We start from the raw sequence: 19,651 nt of genomic DNA on the forward strand, positions 1-19,651 counted from the left end.
GAAAATGGGAGTGGCTAAGGGGGAAGTAGTTGCCAGATTAATGTAGCCTGATCTTCATCAGCAGATTCTGAGCAACATATTCCCCCTGGCACAAACAAACAAGAGAGCTTCCATAGAGAAAGAGTGTCAAAGCTTTGGCACGGAGCACAAAGGTGGTCCAGCAGCACTGTGTAGGAGGCATTTCTGTCCCAGCAGGAAGCAGAAGTCTTACTACCTCAAACACACAACAGTGCACCTCATTCAGTCATTAAGAACAGCGTAATCTACCATCATACGTATGAAATTGTCTCTTAGGGCAAGGCTGCTTAAGCTGGTGGGCTTCCCATAGCAAAAGTGGACCTTGCCAAGAAGAAAATATAATTTCTTTTATTTGTTTATTTATTTATTTATTCCTTTGTGTAGACAGTTTTTGTCTGCATGCCTGGTACCCACAACAGACAGTAAAAAGGTGTCGGGTCCCCTGGAACTGTAGTTACAGATGGTTGTGAGCCACCATGTGGGTGCTGGAAATGGAGCTCAGGTTCTCCAGAACAGCAGTCAGTGCTCTCAACAATTTAACCATCTCTCTAGCCCAAAGGAAATATAATTCCTTAACAGCCATCGAAAGGTCAGAGTTGGGCCAGGAGGAGTGATACACACCTGTAATCTTAGCTGAGGTAGAAGACTGTCATAAATTTGAGGCCATCCTGGACCATAGACTGAGACAGTCTCCAAAAAAAAAAATTGTTTTAAATTCACAGTTGAAAAAGCAGTCTCTAACAAAAGACAGAATGCAGGACACCAACCAAGTAACTTAAAGTGGCCTGGAGGTCATAGAAGTCACACAGCCCCAGCCGAATGAGGGTATCAATCCATCCACTTGAAGGACCACAACCCGCAAGTCCTGCCTAGTGCCCTCCCTCTAATATTACAGGAGGCAAGTAGCCAAACAACAAGTATGATATTTACCAGACATCTAGAGTCTTCCTTGACATGACACCTCCCTGGAATTTTACCTTTAATTTACCTTTAATATCTTTCAATGCCCCAGCCTCGGGAAGTAGAACATGTCTGTCTCCCAGGACCCAAAAATTCAGATCTGGTCATAGGCTCTTTCCCTTCATCTTCAAGGAGCACCCTGATCTCAGGATTAAAATGGAGATGCTATGGTGTCCAAGTGTTTCTTCCCGCCCACTTGGAACAATTCTCCCCATCCCCTGAGAGCCTTTGGTTACAAAGGCTTTTTAGCCAAACTGTCCATGTATGCTATGTGTCATGCTCTGTTGTATCTCATCCAATCCTCCAACCTTCTCAGAAACTGAGATCACACAACCCTATCACTGCCCTAGGAGGGCCCAGTAGCAGCAGATTCGAGGAGTCCACAGCATTAAGGTCTGCTTTCCCAAATACCTGCCAGATAAACCCAGAACTGCTAGAACAGGGTGGGGCTCCTCTCCTAACTTCTGTTCACGTAAGGCTGTCTAGGCCAAAGCTTCTTACATGGTTTCTTCTCATGGCCTCTTTCACCCCAGAAATTTTTAGGTATACTCAGGTATACAGGTATATAAAATAGCTACACGACTCAAACATTTACTGATGATAAATTATATAGAATTGTGTTTTAACTTTATTTTACAACAATTCTCTGATACACACATAAATTTTAACATTAAAATTTATTAACATTAAAACAAAATCTGGATGTGCTTGTTTAATTTTAGTTTTATTTAATAAGATATTAAGTCTTGGCTGAACTTTGGATATTCCATTTTTCATAGTTGATTTCACAGTTTAGATATCATGATCAATGCTGAGAATGTTGCTATAGCACAAAATGGCAGAAGTATGTTTGTCCTAATCCCAAGCCAAAATTTAGTCTTTTTTTTTTTTTTTTTTTTTTAAATGAAACTCAAGTCAACCCAAAACCTCCCTCCCCTCACCACATGCACCAACCCAGGATCATGTCCACTCCTACCTCTGGCTATGCTCTCCCTTTTATCAACAATAAACTTTCCCCACCATACTTAGGAGCAGTCATCTCCTTCCTTTTTATTTCTTTTTTTCATTCAACTGCACGTTCAGAGACTTTATACAGTTACCAAATTTTTCCCCACAACCCACACATTCATATGACCGCATAAATAGAATACAGTGACAGACCACAGATGACGAAAGTTGAGAAACTTGCTATCAAGGGTATCACAACCTGCAGCAACCTGTTGCTGGTCAGATGCCTCTCTAACCTGCGGTTCCCACTCCCAACCCTGGCCAGTCGTCCAGTGCACCCACTCTGTGGTGCTCCAGGCCCGTGGACCAGATGTGCATCCTTGGAAGGCGCCAGGCAGCCAGGCACTGCGCTAGCCAGCCCGCGCCCCAATGGGGTCCTTCGGGCCATTGCCGGACAGCCCAGCTCGGGGTCCTGGTGCGGTCGCATAGCAGCGGCAGAGACGCGGCCAAGCCGCTACCGGAGTGCGGTCGCCTGTTAGCGGGTAAGCCAGCTGCCTTTGTGGTCCAGGGGCTGTGGTGGGCGAGCGCATCGGCGGTGTCCCGGGTCCCCCGAAGCCGAAGCGAGGACAGAGGGCCTGGAGAACCCGCCTGAGAGGTGGGGCGGAGGGAAGGCGGGGACCGGGCCGAGGCCCGACCGCAGTTCTCGAGTCCCTTAGGGGAGATGGTGGTTAGGCCTGGCGGGCGCCTAAAAACGTTTGTCACACGAAAGAGAGTTTTCCCCCCTAGACCGTGAGGACAGTGACAGTCACTGAGGGGTTCCTTCGCGAATCGATAGATGAGGTTTGGTTTCGAACGGACCACTCCCTTTGCAGGATGGAGGTAGAAGGGGGCAGAGTCCTCGCGATGCTCCTGCGTGAGCTGAGGCCGTGGCTGTGTGGAAGGAAATACAATCAGTCGTGCCAACGCGGGACCCTGTTGTTGTTGTTTTTTATGCCAGGCTAGTGCCCACGCCTGTGTCCTAGCCCTCACTGCAGCCAGTTGAGCCCGCTTCGGTGTCTGCTCGAGTTAATGATCAGTGAGCGCGAATTCCTGCCGCTGTGCCTTGGTGTAATTGCTGTGCGCCCAGTTAGCGAAGAATCTGGATTGTTGTGCATTCCTAGCAGTTTTGTTTGCCGAGTCTTATTTGGGTGTGAGGCGAGTGGACCAGGCTAGAGATGATGTCGCACACCAGTGTTGACGTTGAGTGGTAGTGCTGTCTTGTACTTATGGAAATATGAGGAGTGTGAGTTTGCACAGAACTAAAGTACTGTTTATGTTTAACATGTAACATTCCTATATGCCCTAGTCTCCTATTTACAAACCTCATGAGCAGTTAAAGATCAGAGTTCAGGCAGTGAAGGACAAAATCTTGGTGTAGGTGTGGTTTGTATCATCTACATTTAAGAAACGGTTGAAACTACTAGAGCAGCATTTCTCAACCTGGGGGTCATGACCCCTGCGGAGGTCAAACGACTTGTTCATAGGGGTCTCCTCAGAACATCGGAAAACAGAGGTATTTGCATTACAATTCATAACAGTCGCAATAATTATAGTTATGAAGTAGCCATGAAAATAATGTTACAGTTGGGGGTCACCACATCATGAGGAACTGTATTAAAGGGTCACAGCCTTAGGAAGGTTGAGAACCACCGTCCTGGAGGTTAAAAATAACACCTGCAAAAAAAGTTTTGAGGAATACCAAGGTGACGGGAGTGTGAGGCAGCTACTGATGTCAGCAAGGTGGGAAGGGAAGGTGGTTCGAGAGTGTGGGCCAGGCACCATAGATTGTGTGGTTAGTGTCACCTCAATTTTACCGGATATCAGCCTTACCATGTGACTTAGGCACTGTTTGCTGTTGTTTGTTGCTTTGCATTTTACAAGTAAGAAAACTTGTATGTGGAACTGGTATATCTAATATGGAAGGTAGGAGGGGAGGTGTGGCCCGAGCACACCTGCAACGGGAAATGACGGGAGAATCTAGAGGCAAAGCTCCAGCCCTAAGACTCAGCAGATGGTGGCCAGGTTGTCAGGGTGGGTGTCCATGGGCGTGCGCCATCGGCTGTTCAGGAAAAAAAAGAAAGTAGATTTAGTTGAAGGGAATAGATTTAGTTGAAGGGAGATCTCATCTCTAATGGTGGCCTCTTGTTGACTTTTCCAGACAGTGACAAGACTCCAAGGCTGGCTCTTGTTTACGGCCAGGAGCTAATGGCAGGGGACAGAAGCAAGCATTGTGAGCTGGACCAAGAAAAATATGATGCTCATGACAACGTGAAGATCATCTGTCTGGGAGACAGCGCAGTGGGCAAGTCCAAGTATGTTGGGAGATTAGGGAAGAGAAAACAATCCCAGAGTGGATTGATTAGAAAAGTCCTCCAGAGATGAAGAGTGTGGTTTCTATGAGCTGGTGAGGGGGAGCCTCGACTGGAGCCCAAGTGTGTGTGGCCGAAGAACAGCCTTATGTCTTTAACCGTATTTATGAGGAAATGGGAGAGAGTGGAAGGGACAGAAATCAGGGAGTTTTCTGAGTCCTGATGGAAGTGGTAGAGTGGGTCACCCTGGGAATGGCTGGAACAGTACAGAGTGCGGAGGTGGGAATGTTACTACATGTGTGAGGGTTGAGGGATGGCTGGAGTGGGACAGTGGGAATGGAGAGAGGAACGTGACCAGTAGAATAAAGGTGGTAAAGATGCTTTCTTGGAGGGACTCCCTGAGTTGAAAACACAGATAGCAACGATGGTTGGCTGTGATGATATTGAAGACTGGATTATTCTTCCTTCAGTGCCTGCCTGTGCAGGTGTAAAACTCTCCGCCTGGAGAGCTGAAGAGAGGTTCTACAGTCCTTTTGGCTTATCTCCATCAGGCATCCTACCTCTCACCCATTTGGGGTGAGTAGGTGAGGGTGCATGCCCATTTCTGCCTTCAAGGAATGAGGATAGAATTGTTTCTCCATAAATGTCTGATTTAGTCTTCCACCCTACCAGTTCCCAGATCACCTCACATTGTACTTCAGACTCAGCTGTGAGGAGTTCCTAGAGGCCTTGCTAGTTTTAGGCCAGCTTCATGGATCCATATTCATTTCTCCACCTTACATTAAAGCTCTTCTGTCATATTTTACAATTGCTTTAACCTCAACAACATCCCATACAATTAAGGTAAAGATATGGAAGATTACTCAGTAAATATCAGCCCTTTGTCCACACTTGAATTTAGAACTGCTACAGGGGCTGGGCGGTGGTGGCGCACACTTTTAATCCCAGCACTTGGAAGGCAGAGACAAGCGGATCTCTGTGAGTTCAAGGCCAGCCTGGGCTACAAAGTGAGTTCAAGGAAAGGTGCAAAGCTACACAGAGAAACCCTGTCTCAACCCCCCTCCCCAAAAAAAAAAAAAAAAAAGAACTGCCACAGGAAACCAACGTGGCAGGCAAGGGGAGACCAGATTGTTGACTTAATAACTGATAGACCTTTGGAGAAATGTGAACTGGAGAGAAGCCCAAGGAGCACCTCCTCGGTCAGCTTTAGCCTAACTTAATGCAGTTTAAAAACAAACTAAGTTGTTAACAGACCATCAGAAGGCTAACACAGTTCTGGCCTCTAGGACTTTTTTTTTTTTTTTTTTTTTTTTTTTTGAGCTGAGGATCGAACCCAGGGCCTTGTGCTTGCTAGGCAAGTGCTCTACCACTGAGCTAAATCCCCAACTCTTAGGACATTTTGAAGACAAGTAGTTCCCAGCCCCTTTCAGACCTCAAGCAGAATGTTAGAGAGACCATGGTAGAATCTGTCTAGAGGAAGCTGGTAGGGGAGAAAACCTCATTTCCGTTTCAATGGGACTCAAGAATTCTCTGCCAGTTTTCAGTATTTCTAGGCCCCAAGGCCCTTCTCCCAGGTGTTTCTAGACTACATCATGTTGACCTTTGAAATTAACAATCATAAGAGTGTTAAAATCTGTCTGTTTGTTTTTATTTAAAATGTATATACACTGTTATGTAAATCATATATGTGTATGATTTTAATATCTTTCCAGGAGGTGGGAGGTTTGTTGTTTTGTTCTTTGTTTAGATTTACTGTATGGTCTGACTGGGAGTCAGTGGCTGTGAGAGCAAGAAAAGGTTTCAAGGCTATCCTGTGGCTCCAAATTGTATACTAAGTGAAGTGTGAAGCATGTTAGCTGTGCTCACCGTCAAGTGTTCAGATACAGGCTGGGCACCAGCGCCCTGCCGGGACATTGGAAGCTAGCAGTAGACTAAATATTCACACACTGCTGTGCTGCATACTCTGTTCTGGTTGATAGAGGCATTGAAGGACATCCACTAGTGTTTCTGTTGGGGTTCTGTGCAGGACAGAGAGGGATGGAAGAGTACAAGCTGGGTGGAATTTGTTATCTATTACAGTCGCCTTCCTGCTCAGGTGACATCTGAGCAAAGCCTTAAGGAATGACAGAGTCTTGAAAATAACTATTGATTGAAGAATAGTCTTCTTGGCCTCAGTTTCCCCTGCATAGACAGGGATAATTCTATGTATAACAGTATATGAGATGGAAATAATAGATCAGAGAGCCTCATGCAAATTGACCCCTAGAGTGACACCAGCATTTGGTTGTGTGGGCTTGGTAATGGTGATTCCCATGGTGCAGGCTTGACTAGAAACTGTGGCTGAAAGTTCACAAGACCTAGAAAGTCTCAGGTAGCTTCGAAGTTGTCAGCCCAAGGGTGATAAAGTAGGGACAAGAAGATAGAGATGCTACGTGACCTGTGACCTCGCACATTTCCCTTACAGACTCATGGAGAGGTTTCTCATGGATGGATTGTATCCTTAAAGACTTGAAATGTCCTTCGTTCCTGTGGCTTTTCCCACTCTCGTGCATCATAACCTCCAGTCCACCCCTTTAGAGCAGCAGCCCAGGAGAGACCCGTGGGCTTGCTTCACACCAGTTCCTCACTGCTGACCCAAACTGCATCATATAATCCAGGCTGTTGCGTCCAGAGCTTACTTATATTGGGGTTTCTACCAGGGAGGCAGGAAGAATAGCAGACAGTACTTAGTCTGTATCAAAAGCCTGGATGCAAATCTTACCTCCTTCTTAGTAGTTCTGGCTGTGGGAAAATCATTTCACCTCTTTAATGAGAGCCTAACAAGTCTTTGGTAGGAATAATCTTTAAAAATGTGGGGTGTCAGCTTTTCCCTCATCCTGTGCACTGTCCCGTTGTACAGATTTGGAGTAAGGAGCTGTAACTGAGACTTCTTAAAGTTCCCTAAGTGGACCCCTGAGGGCTGCGTGCAAGAACTGACCTTAGTCCCCAGAGCCCCCCGCAGACTCAGACCTCAGTCACTCAGTCTATACCAAGGACCACTTGTCTTGCTTCAGCTTTGCTCATTAAACTGTCTAACATATTTCAGCTTCGGGAGATGCTGTTCCCTAGGTATTCTGTCAGTGTTTCCACACACAAGTAACTTCAGTTTGTAAATACTTTGTCAGCTGCCTGGCCTGTGGGTGGTTTTTACTGTGGGACAACCATGATGCTCTAGCCTATCGGAACTCTGTCCATGAAAGACTCAAAGTATCCACAGTTACATCTTCTAGCATCATGACACCACTTAAGACAACTTTTCTGTAAAATCCTGCTCCATGTTACCTCACACTTAGGTATCCAGGACATTCTCCAGGCCCTGTCTTAGACCTTGTGCCACTGAAGCTGGATCTGTCTGTCGTAGGATTCATTCAACTTGAAATCTAACTTCTTTATAGGGAGGAGAGAGTCAGGGGGATAGCCACAAATTTGAGGCCACCCTGAGCTATATTGGAAAAATTGTCTCAACAAAAAGAGCACCAGGCATGGTGGCACACGCCTTTAATCCCAGCATTCAAGAGGCAGAGGCAGGTGGATCTCTGTGAGTTTGAGGCCAGCCTGGTCTACATAGTGAGTTCCAGGCTAGCCAGGACTACAGAGTGAGACCTGTCTCAAAAGATTAAGAAAAGCTAAGTAAGGAGGGGGCCCATTCTCTCACACAAACGCCCCCTTCCCCATTCCCTTACCTCTTTTTATTCACCTTTGCTCCTTAACCTGCATCCAGTCAGCCACAGCAACTGTCCACATATGCTCTGACTCTGTATAAACACACGGCCACAGTAGACGGCAAGACCATCCTTGTGGGTGAGCAGCATGGGCCCCCAGGCCACGCTGAGTGGGGGGTGAGGGTGGTAGGAAAGGAGGCTCATGGGAGAGTGAAGAAGAAAAATGGGAAGTCAGAGCATTTATGGAGGCACACAGGACGTACAGTCTCCTAACACCCAGGCCAGGACTAGTGTGCAGGCCAGGATGTAGAAAAGCAGACACTGGAAGACTGTTCTGCCAGAGGGAAAAGGAGCACAGATGCCTTTGACAGGGAGTAGACTTCCCCATTGCCGGGATTATCATTCAGCCAGTATCAAGAAATATATCTGTGGCCTGACCACTTCTCAAATGTAGGACATGACCTTCCCATGGGGTCACTAGGCCACATATCCCGACTGTCCACCATCTGTGGAAATTTCCGTCTTGGGGCCCCATATCTTCAGTGGGGGGACAAAGGGCACCTACGTTCTCCCTTCTGGGACTCTCGTCTGCTCTGTCCTTCCTTCCTTCTGGGTCTGGGTCTTCCTACACGTAACACTGCATACACACCTCACAATACATGCATGTTTCTGCATAGAGACCCGCATGGAAATGCTTGGGGCACGTGGGGGTCTCTCTGCCCTCCAACTCCCCAACCCCATTGGACAGACAGAACTGTGTTCATGTTGCAGACTTCTGGGATACGGCAGGCCAGGAGCGGTTCCAGAGTATGCATGCCTCCTACTACCACAAGGCTCACGCCTGCATCATGGTATGAAACCAGCGGGGTGGTTAAAAAAAAATAGTGCTAGACAGTTTGGGCCCAAGGGGTAAGGAGACAAGGGGCTCATCAGTCCTGAGCCCCACTACCAAATATAGATATATAGGAGAGGGTTCAAAGCCACCCAGGCGCTTCTAAAAAAGAATATGCCAGAGGAACTGTCCTCAGATGGGGGCAGATAAAAGAAAGGCAAAGAAGCTGGGCTCCTGTAGCCATTGTAGTGTCCAAGGAAAACACGGCTGAGACAAAGGCGTAGCTGGTTACTGATGGAGCACACCCACAGTGAAACTTCAAGACTACCTTCAGCCATTACCCACTGCTTCCGAAAGACCTTTCCCTCTCAGACCAGCCCAGGCTCTCACTGTACTATCTAGGATAGTTACCATGGGTTCCCCAATAATGGATGGCTTCAGGTAATAGACGGCACAAAAGTCCCCAAAAGTCGGTATGCACAGAGCTCAAGTGAGATGGAAACTCTGTTTCCTGGGAGTTCCTGCTTCCCAGCTCCCGAGCTCATTTTCTAGGCCACCGCTCTTATGTGCTTTGAAGAAATGTGTTTTTCTTTTAATCCACAGAGAAAACATTCTCATGAATACCATGCTAAGCATCTGTGGCATGAGTCAATAGACTATTTAAGGTTTGATTCAGTTTGGCTTGGATTGGGTTTGGTACTAGGGAATAAACCCGGACTTTGTGCATACTTAATGTGTGTTCTAAGGAGCTGAACCCCAGTCCCATAGTCTAGTTGTCTGAATTATGAACCCTAGGGATTGTCACCAAGTGAGAACACTTTGTCAGTAAGAGCTGGTGTGGAATGGCAGCTAGAAGTCAAGGTTGGGTACCAAAAGAGAACCAGGTAGGAGCAGTATGGGTTGGTGACAGCTCTATAAGTCACTCTGGCTCTAATCACAAAGGAAGGAAGCAGGTGCTGCATCTCTGATAAGAACACACGGGCCGGATAAGTTGACACCACTGCTGTAAGTCTGCCTACAAAACATTAAGTTTGCCCTGGCATTTTATAGCATTTGACACCACCTAACCCGTCTAGCCCTACCTCCTACAATACACATACCACTGCTCTCATTGTGAATGGGTACCATCTCATCCATAAGGAGTAGCACAGGGGGATACAGAGAGGCTGGTCCATTCTTCTCACCATCCCCCAACTGTTCCTCCTTCTGTAGTTTATACCCATTCAATGAAAATGTTGCTTGTGATCAGTCTCTTCTTAGATGCCAGTGTCTCCATCAGCCTCCTCTGATGGTTTAGAGTTGTTCTTTCCTGTCTGCATGCACAGGACTCTTGACTACCTGTGGTACACAGACTGATAGTGGTATGCACATAAAGGCCACCTGGAGGAGCTTGTCAGCTAGTGGATGAGGACAGTGAGGGGGTCACAGAAGGGACTCATCACCTGTTCTTCCACAGTCCCTTAAGCACAAAAGCCCTTGAGAACCTAAAAATTCTTAATTCTAATAACCAAGGGTACTAAATATAAAAGATGGTGAAATAAGGCAAATGGAGCAATGTAACCCCAGAAATCACACGCACACACACACACACACACACACACACACACACACACACACACACACCGAGTTGGGGGGGGTGGGCATCAGCCATTTTAGTTTCAGTCCTGCTCTGGCATTTGGTATTTGAGCTTACCTCTTTTCTGTCTGGGACTGACTTCACCTGTGGTGTGTGCCCATTGGTTTCTCTATGGCCCTCTTCTGGTGCCGGTCTGAGTTTACATACACCTATTTGGGTGCATGTTGTCTGGAACTGATAAAGTACTTTGACACATCTAAACTGTCTTCTACCCTCTGTAGGTATTTGATGTCCAGAGGAAAATCACCTATAAGAACCTGGGTACCTGGTATGCAGAACTTCGGGAGTTCAGGCCGGAGATCCCATGCATCCTGGTGGCCAATAAAATTGATGGTGGGGCCACCCCTGCACCTGGGTGACAGTAATTCCTGGGGACCCAACCTCACACATTTCCTTCTTTCCAAGGATGGGTAGCCTTCAGTCATTTTTCATTCCCAAGATACTCCCTTCCCAGTGGGGATGCCAGCAGCAAAACCTGCCCTCCCAAGACACAGATCTCTGTCAACTGACTGCCCCTTCCCTACTTCCTAGCACAGAGCCTCCACTGACCCTCCTTCCAAACTCTCCCCTTTCCCTGGGTGGACGGGCCAATGCCCTGCTTCTTTCTGCAGCAGACATACAGATGACTCAAAAGAACTTCAGTTTCGCTAAGAAGTTTTCCCTGCCCCTGTACTTCGTCTCAGCTGCCGATGGTACCAATGTTGTGAAGGTAATGGCAAACGAGAGGCGGTCTGCCGAAGTGGCTTATGGGTCCTGGAGTTCCAGGGAGGAGGGAAGGGAAAGGAGGAAAACAAGGACAGTGGGTGGCTGGATGCAGCAGAGAGGACCACATTTGGTGAGCCAGAGTCCACTGACTGTGGGATCAGGGTGAGGAGGAAGCACAGTGAAGATTATAAGGTGGTCCAAGACCCTGCCCACTGCTCTACTTCTGTCATTTCTGCCTCACCTTCAGCTCTTCAATGATGCGATTCGATTAGCTGTGGCTTACAAGGAAAGTTCCCAGGACTTCATGGATGAGGTTTTACAGGAGCTTGAGGTAAGTCAGGCCCGGTTTCAGGTACGATAGAAAAAGTAGATGATTTCTTCAGAGATGTAAACGCATAATCCAGCAGACGAGTCTTGCCTGCCTTTGCCACCACTCAATCAATGCCTTAGAACTGTAATTGGACAAATGCGGGATCAGCTCTCACCTATGACCTTGTTCACAGAACTTCAAGTTGGAGCAGAAAGAGGAGGATACACCAGACCAAGAGCACAGTGGCATGGTCAAGAGCCCGTCTCCTCCTTAATCAAGAGGACACCCACACGTGGCTGAGTAGGGGTATCAGGGAGCCATTTGGAATGCCCAACATCTCTGGAGAACCTCTCCAGGCTACCCCTGCTCAACTTCCTGCAAACCCACTGTTCTGTGGTCCATGATGAGGTCAACACAAACACACTAGACAGGCATAATATCCCACCAACTTCCTACAGCAGGATGAGGGATCCATGTCTTTCGAATCTCCTCACCGCACCAGCAGCCTGGCAGTGTAGAATCAGTGAACATGCTCATGTTTTCTTACTAGACATGTAATGTTTGTTGTCTTTCATCCCAAACTGACCTCAGGGATTCTCCTTGCTGCTGACAGGACTGCTGACCCCTAACTACGCTGTGTCCTGCAGAATCTGTGACCTCTGTCCCTTTGCCCTCTGAGTCTCCCAACCAACTTTTTCAACAATATTTTGGACAGACGACTGTTGATTCCAGATTTTTTTAGTGCTGTTTCAGGAGCTGTTCTAGGTCGGGTTGAGAGCACAGGAACAGGACTCTGTTGCAGTCACGTGAAAACACACCAAGTCTAGCCATATCTGGTCATATCCGCACATTACTGTTGCCCACCACGTGAACAACAGCTTCTTTTGAAGCCTCCATCTCAGGGTAGAAAGTGTTCCTCCACCTGTCTAGCATCTTCTGTGGGTGGCAGGAAATGGCATGGGAAGAGCTGCCCTGCGTCCTGCAGCTTGCTAGCCTGCACTTATGATTGTCTTCAGCATCATTTCCATTGTCTTTATTATTTTGTTTGTATTGTTTCCTTTTGTACAATAAAGATTAAATTTCATAAACATTAAGTGTCTTAGTTACTTTTCTGTTGCTGTGACAAAACACCATGATCAAGGCAACTTAAGAGAAGAAAGCGTTTAATGAGGGTGAGTCCAGGGCCATCATGCTGGGGAGCACGGCAGCAGGCGGAAGGCATGGAGCTGGGGCAGTAGCAGAGAGTTTACATTTGACCCACAAGCACAAGGCTGAAAGAACCAATGGAAATGGTGAGTGGTCTTTTGAAGCCTCAGAGGCCCATCCCTAGTGACACACCTCCTCCAAGGCCACACCTCCTCCAAGGCCACACCTGCTAATCCTTCCTAACAGTTCCACCAACTGGGGACCAAGCATTCACACATGAACTAATGGGAGTCATTCTCATTCAAACCACCACACTAAGTATCTTTGTGTACTTTGTGGTCTGAAATATACAAAGAAAAACATCAACCATACTGGTAAAGGAAGACTGCCTTGATCTGCTGCCATGCTGTAGCCCAAGTCTTGATTGACTACAGGAGACATTTCAGTGGAATTTATTGTTTGTGTGTTAAGTAAATATTGATTTGAGATCTCAGCCACAAGTGTGTTTCCCCTTTAAGTAAAATGATACGTGTTCAACTTCGACTTCTGATCAGAGATTTTCAGGAATGTATTACTCAGGTGAGCTAAGATTTCTAGAACAAAAATAAAAATTTGTTGCTGAGCATGGTGGAACATGCCTTTAATCCCAGCATTCAGGAGGCAGAAGCAGGTGGATCTCTGAGTTCAAGTCCAGCTTGGTCTACATAATGAATTCCAGGCTATCCAGAGCTATAGAGTAAAACTCTTCCTAAAAAGAAAAAAAAATAATTACTGTAAATGATTAATAAGCTGGGTGGGTGGGTAGGTGTGTATGTGTGTGTTGCACATGTGTGTGTTGCTATTTTGGGCATTGAACGCAGGACCTCATGAGCTAGCTAAGTGCTCTACCACTGAACTCCATTCTAATCCAGTAACTATTTCTTTTTATGTAAATAGCTTTGTTGAGATAGACTTCACGTACTAAAAAAATGTACCAGTATTGATTTCACATAGCTGTTTTGTATCAGGTTTCCTGGAAGCAGAGCCTGAGAGGCAGTTTTTAGATGGCCTATTGGAGCTGTTTTCTCCGACGAGGGAGGGGAGGACTGAGGGTTTGATCTTGGCTGGAGGCCAACTTTACTACCATCCCCAATCCCAACTCTGAAGGACAAACTGTCCCAGATTTGGTCCTGCCTGAAGACCAGAGGACTGTCAGCAAATGCATGAGGCCCAGGAGACAGCTTGTATCCTCCAGGGCAAAGTGGCTCCTGCTTTAGCTCAGACACTTCTCTGGGAAAGGGGAAAGTGCCTTTATCCAGTAGCACTGGAGTTGGGGTCAGGAGGCTCATAAGGTACCAACTACTGCACCCCAGCTGTCATTAGACTACATCTTGGTAAGTTTTAGGGAGTCCATTGTCATGCTTTATGATTTAGCTGGTTTTTAAGGGACCAAATTAAAAAGACTAAATAGGGACATAATGTCTGAGATGAAATTCACATGACTAACCATTCAGTGCATTTCATAATCACAATGTGGTATACCTCCCAATTCTGTGTGGTTCCATCACTCCAAAGTGAAATCCTTACCAATGACAAACCTGTGTTCTGTCTCTGTGGATTTGTTAATTCTGAATATTTCATATAAGTAAAAACATACACTATGTGACATTTTGTATCTAACTTCTTCCACTTTCAGGATTCATCCAGAGCAGAGTGTAGTGGTATGCCTTTATGCCTTTAATCCCAGCACTTGGGAGGCAGAGGACTCACTACATAGTGAGTCCCAGGACTATAGAGAGAGACCATGTCTCAGATACAGAGAGAGAGAGAGAGAGAGAGAGAGAGAGAGAGAGAGAGAGAGAGAGAGAGAGAGAGAGAGAGAGAGAGAGATTCATCTATGCATCATGTACTTTGTTTCTTTTATGGCTGAATCATGTTCCAAAATGTATATATTCGACAATTTAATTGTTCATTCACTGATAAATATTTTCAGTTTTTATCTATTGAGAATACCATGGAGCCAGGTGTGGAGGCACACACCTTTAATCCTAGTACTCAAGAGTCAGACACAAGCAGATCACTGTGAATGATCAAGGCCAGGCTGGTTCATATAGTGAGTTCCAGAATAGCCATGGCTATACAGTGAGCCCTTGTCTCAAAACTTAAACAAAAAAAAATTGCAAATTTTACCACAACTATTATCATCAAATATATATCACCCTGAAGTCCCATTCTCCACAGACCTTATATAATTTATTCAGACCTTCCATGACTTGGCTTTAAACTTCAATGGTTTTGTACTCTCTGTGCTTTGAATGAGAATGGCCTCCACAGGCTCATGTATTTGAAAGCTTGGTAGTTGGCAGAACTATTTGGAAAGGGTTAGGTGTGGCCTCATTAGAGGAGATGGGTCACCAGAAGCGGGTTTTGATATTTCAAAAGCCCAGTTACCCCTCTCTCTGTCTGCCTCCCTCTTGACAAAAAGGGATATAAGCTCTCAGTTACGGGCCCGCCATGCCTGCCTGCCTATTGCCATGCTCCTTACTATGACGGTCCTGAACTCACTGTCTTAGTCACAGTGGCTATGATGAAACCATGACCAAAGGAACTTGGAGAGGAAAGGGTTTATTTGGCTTATGCTTCTACATCACTGTTCATCAGTGAAGGAAAGGAAGTCAAGAAGGGCAGGAACCTGGAGGCAGGAGCTGATGTGGAAACCGTAGAAGGGTGCTGCTTACTGGCTTGCTCCTTATGACTTGCTCAGCCTGCTTTCTTATAGAACCCAGGGCCACCAGCCTAGGGATGGCCCCACCCACAATGGGCGAGGCTCTCCCCCATCAATAACTATTTAAGAAAATGCCCACCTGCTGGATCTTATGGAGGCATTTTCTCAATTGAGGTTTCCCTCCTTTCAGATAGCTCTAGCTTGGGTCAAGTTGACATAAGACTAGCCAGTACACTCACTCTCTGAAACTGTAAACCTCCAATAAAGTCTTTCTTCTATAGATTGACTTGGTCATGGTGTCTCTTCATAGCAATAAAACAGTAACTAAGCCTTCATCTTTTATTTTTTATTCCAAGGACAAAAATCTTGTTTTATTACATAAAATCGATTCTTATCTAAAGTACCTCTTTTTTTAAAACACTTTTTACAAAAAAATATGAACTCATACTTACATCCTTCTCAATAATTCCCTCGTACACATTTACTATTTCTTTCCCTAAATAAGAATCAAATCCAGGCTGGAGAGATGGCTCAGTGGTTAAGAGCACCTACTGTTCTTCCTGAGGTCCTGAGTTCAATTCCCAGCAACTACATGGTGGCTCATAATCATCTGTAATGAGGTCTGGCCTGCAGGGACACATGCAGGCAACTACATGGTGGCTCATAATCATCTGTAATGAGGTCTGGCCTGCAGGGACACATGCAGGCAGAATACTGTATACATAATAAATAAAATAAATCTTTAAAAAAAAAAGAATCAAATCCAAATAACATACATGGCACATTATAGCAAATTAAGATTACCTATACACATACTTTTAATCACCAAGCTTTTTTCCTGTTGCAAGTCTCAAGCAAACTTTTTCTCCCCTTGGACTTTTCTGTCTTTTTTTTTTCTCCCTGTGGTTAGAAAAAGAAAAAAAAAACACACACATTTTAACAAGAGCCTTGGGCACATTATCAAAATGATCTGGATGTGAGGGCATACTCCTTGAAAACAAGGCAGAAAAGAAAGCACCCTCAGAGCCCAAACTCTCCACGTTAGCCCTGGAACTGCAGTTTGAGATGACAAAAGATATTTAGCAGAGTCTTTTAATCCTCTGCAAAAGTCATGCACGATATTACTTCATGTTTTCTTTTCTGTCCCCTACATTTCCCTGCATGTGTAGCATTGATCTGCCTCTAGAATCTTCTGTCCTTTCAAACCTCAATCTTGTGTAACTTTTTACTGTGTTTGGCCAGCTGTTCGTTACTAAGTGTAGCTTTACCATCCCATGTCCCAGTCACTCCAAATACTCCTTCATCTGATCTTTTAGCCTTTCTAGAAACACTGTAGGCCCTTCTTTTCCTTACTGTATATTAATTTATCTGTAGTCTAGGAGTCCAATCCCTCTTATGGCCAAGTTTCAAAGATCCCTCATGTGGCCTCAATGAACCTCATTGTTACTATTCCAGGTGTGTTGTTGATTTTTTTTTTTTAATCTCTTTTCATCACACCCTACCCAGCCACAGCACTCCTTTTTTAATGTTAATTTTTGTGGTGTTTTTTTTTTTTAGGGGGGATGTTAGATTTATGTGTATGAGTATTTTGCCAGCGTGTATGTCTGTGTACCATGTGGGCTTGGTACCTTCAGATTCAGAAAAGGATGTCAGAGCCCCTGGAACTGAAATTCACGGGTGGTATTGAGACACCATGTGGGTGCTGAGGACCAAATCCAGGTCATCTGCAAGACCAAAAGTGCTTTTACCTGCTGAGCCATTTCTCCAGCCCCCAAAAGATTGTGACCTCCACTTGAACAGGAATCTTGTCTTTGTGTTTTGCCTACAGGTAAGTATGTGCAGACAGCCCTTCTTACCATCCCCTCTGTTGACCAGAGAAGGCAATACTCAATGCTGACATTAGGGGCTGGAGAGAGGGTTAAGAGCACTGATTGTTCTTCCAGATGGACCAGGGTTCAATTCCCAGCACCCACATGGCAGCTTACAATTGTCCGTAACTCCAGTGCAAGCAAAACACCAATGCACATGAAATATAATAAATAAATTTTTTTTTAAAAATACTGACATTAACTCAGGTCAGGTACAAAGTTGGGGCCTAAGGTATTGATCCAATTGACCAGACATCGCATATGGATGTTCTATCAAAAGCCTTAGTTCCCTTTATGAATTTAAGACCTCTGAACTGGGAAGGGGGATGTTGACAATACTTTTCTTTTCCCACCCAGGAGAATATTGCTGAATGAGAACATCAGTTGAAGAGATTCCTTTGTTGAGAAGGAAAGACTTGGGTACCCTGTCACTGTTTGAGGTTCATTCTTAATTTAGAGATGGAGGGATAAAGAGCACCTGGTACCGGAGCTGGCCATTCAGAACTGGAGCTCCCAGCACAGATGAAAAGAGAGGTGATCAAGAGGACCCCACTTACAAGGAGTGCTTTCTATTCTGTTTACTTTATTGCTGTTGTTTCAGAGAAAAAAGGGCCCCAGGTTCCTTTCTCCAGCAAAGATCATAAGCATCTCCTCCACACTCTTGGTCTTTTATCATTAACATATTCTGTAAGTTCACCTACCTAGTGTGCTAGGTAATTTTTCTCAACTTGACACAAACCTACCTATACCTGAGAAGAGGCAATCTTAAGAAAATGCCTGCATAAGATTGCTCTCTAGGCAAGCCTATATGGTATTGTCTTAATGACTGATGTGGAAGGACCTATGATCTCTGTGAGTGATGCCATCCCTGGACTGGTGGTCCTGGGTAGTGTAAGAAAGCAGGCCAAGTAAGCCATGAGAAGCAACACTCCTTCCGGGACTCTGCTTCAGTTCCCACTTCCAGAGTCCTGCCCTGCTTGAGTTCCTGCTCTGCCCTCCCTCATGATGAAGTATAAACCTGAGAGCTGTAAGCTGAAATAAACCCTTTCCTCCCCAAGTTGCTTTTGGTCATGGTGTTTTATCACAGCCGTCGAAACCCTAAGACACCCAGTCTTAACCTGTTATCTCTTTTCCCCTTTTGTTCTAATCCTGGAGGACGTGCTTTAGACGACATTTTATTCTTTTTTTTTTTTTTAAGATTTATTTATTATGTATAGTGTTCTGTCTGCATATACACCTGCAGGCCAGAAGAGGGCACCAGATTTCATTACAGACGGTTGTGAGCCACCATGTGGTTGCTGGGAATTGAACTCAGGACCTCTGAAAGAGCAGCCAGTGCTCTTAATCGCTAAGCCATCTCTCCAGCCCTGACATTTTATTCTTATTGGTCTCAGATCGTTTATCCTTCTGCTTACCCAGAAAGGGAGCCTGGTTTCCCATCCTTACCTTGTACTGGGATGCCTTGATCAGAGACTCAACTGCCTCTCTTTTCCCATAGTGAAGACCTTGAAAAACATCAGAGGTCATGTTTAACTTCTGGAGTTTTTGTAGACACCCTCATCTCACCTGAACTCTATGCAAACCACTTTTTTCCTCACAGGAAACTGGAGCTGCAGATCGGGAGTCCACACTTGCATCCCACTGGGTTTAACATTTCAGTCACACTCACACAACCTCCAGGGTGTCCCAGTCACCAAAGCAGGATTAACACATCCAAATTTTGTTGTTCTACGTCTCTTGGTTCAGAAGCTGTCTTCTCAGAACCTCAAAATTCACCCTAATGGACTAAACGGGGAACACCAGACAACCATTTCTCCCTTTCCCAAGTCCTCCCTGGAGTTACTCAAACACACACACACACACACACACACACACACACACACACACACACAAACAAACAACCGCGCGCACACTGGAGGTTTCCTGTGCTCCCCCTGGACCTTTGGTTTTCCACTTTAAAGAGCCTGTGACTGACATGTCAGCCACATTATCACTCTCTAAAAAAGAAAAAAAATGCCCCAACCACATGACAGTACTCTATAGTCCAATTTTCTTACCTTGGTTTGGGCACGGAAGTTACCGGGTTGACGCTATGCTCATTTGAGGCCCTTATCTCGACAATGCTGATTTGTTTTCCAATTTGGGTTTCCATTAGTTCAGGAGCTTGGGAGTGTATCCATATCCAGAGCCACTGCAACAAGGCAGCAGGATGCACCTCCCAGGATGGCAATCAGTTACCAGGACCTTTGGTCACAGAGAAAGAGCCTCTCACATTGGGTGCCAGGCTTTTAGAAATAGGTCTGGGGGTCCCAAGAAGGTGATCATACAATCCAAAGTGTGTCAGTGGGGCAAAAAGTTTCACTTCTGCATATGGGTACACAGTGTGCCAGATCAAGCAGGCAAGCACACCCAGCAGAGGTCCAGCTGGACTCTCATTCCTAACACAAAGGGGTCAAAGCATGGCCTCACACTCCT

General features: G+C 45.7%; 1 protein-coding gene across 5 annotated transcripts; it reads left to right on the forward strand.

Annotated features, from left to right (window-relative positions):
• The first annotated feature begins 2,353 nt into the window (after window positions 1–2,353).
• Window positions 2,354–12,548, forward strand: Rabl2b (RAB, member of RAS oncogene family like 2B). Of its 5 annotated transcripts, none has more exons than XM_059247502.1 (9): window positions 2,354–2,468; window positions 4,124–4,277; window positions 6,739–6,768; window positions 8,035–8,114; window positions 8,747–8,826; window positions 10,665–10,776; window positions 11,055–11,152; window positions 11,396–11,479; window positions 11,652–12,548. In XM_059247502.1, the coding sequence occupies exons 2-9, from the start codon at window positions 4,171–4,173 to the stop codon at window positions 11,730–11,732; spliced, it is 672 nt and encodes a 223-aa protein (XP_059103485.1). In that variant the 5' UTR covers window positions 2,354–2,468; window positions 4,124–4,170; the 3' UTR covers window positions 11,733–12,548. The 5 variants fall into 5 exon arrangements, with proteins under 5 accessions (XP_059103485.1, XP_059103487.1, XP_059103484.1 ...); XM_059247504.1 differs by lacking the exon at window positions 2,354–2,468 and adding an exon at window positions 2,481–2,581; XM_059247501.1 differs by lacking the exon at window positions 2,354–2,468 and adding an exon at window positions 2,936–3,001 and having other exon boundaries at window positions 11,058–11,152.
• The last annotated feature ends 7,103 nt before the right edge of the window (window positions 12,549–19,651 follow it).

This window comes from Peromyscus eremicus, chromosome 20, assembly GCF_949786415.1.
Source record: "Peromyscus eremicus chromosome 20, PerEre_H2_v1, whole genome shotgun sequence".
NCBI classification, from domain to species: Eukaryota; Metazoa; Chordata; class Mammalia; order Rodentia; family Cricetidae; genus Peromyscus; species Peromyscus eremicus.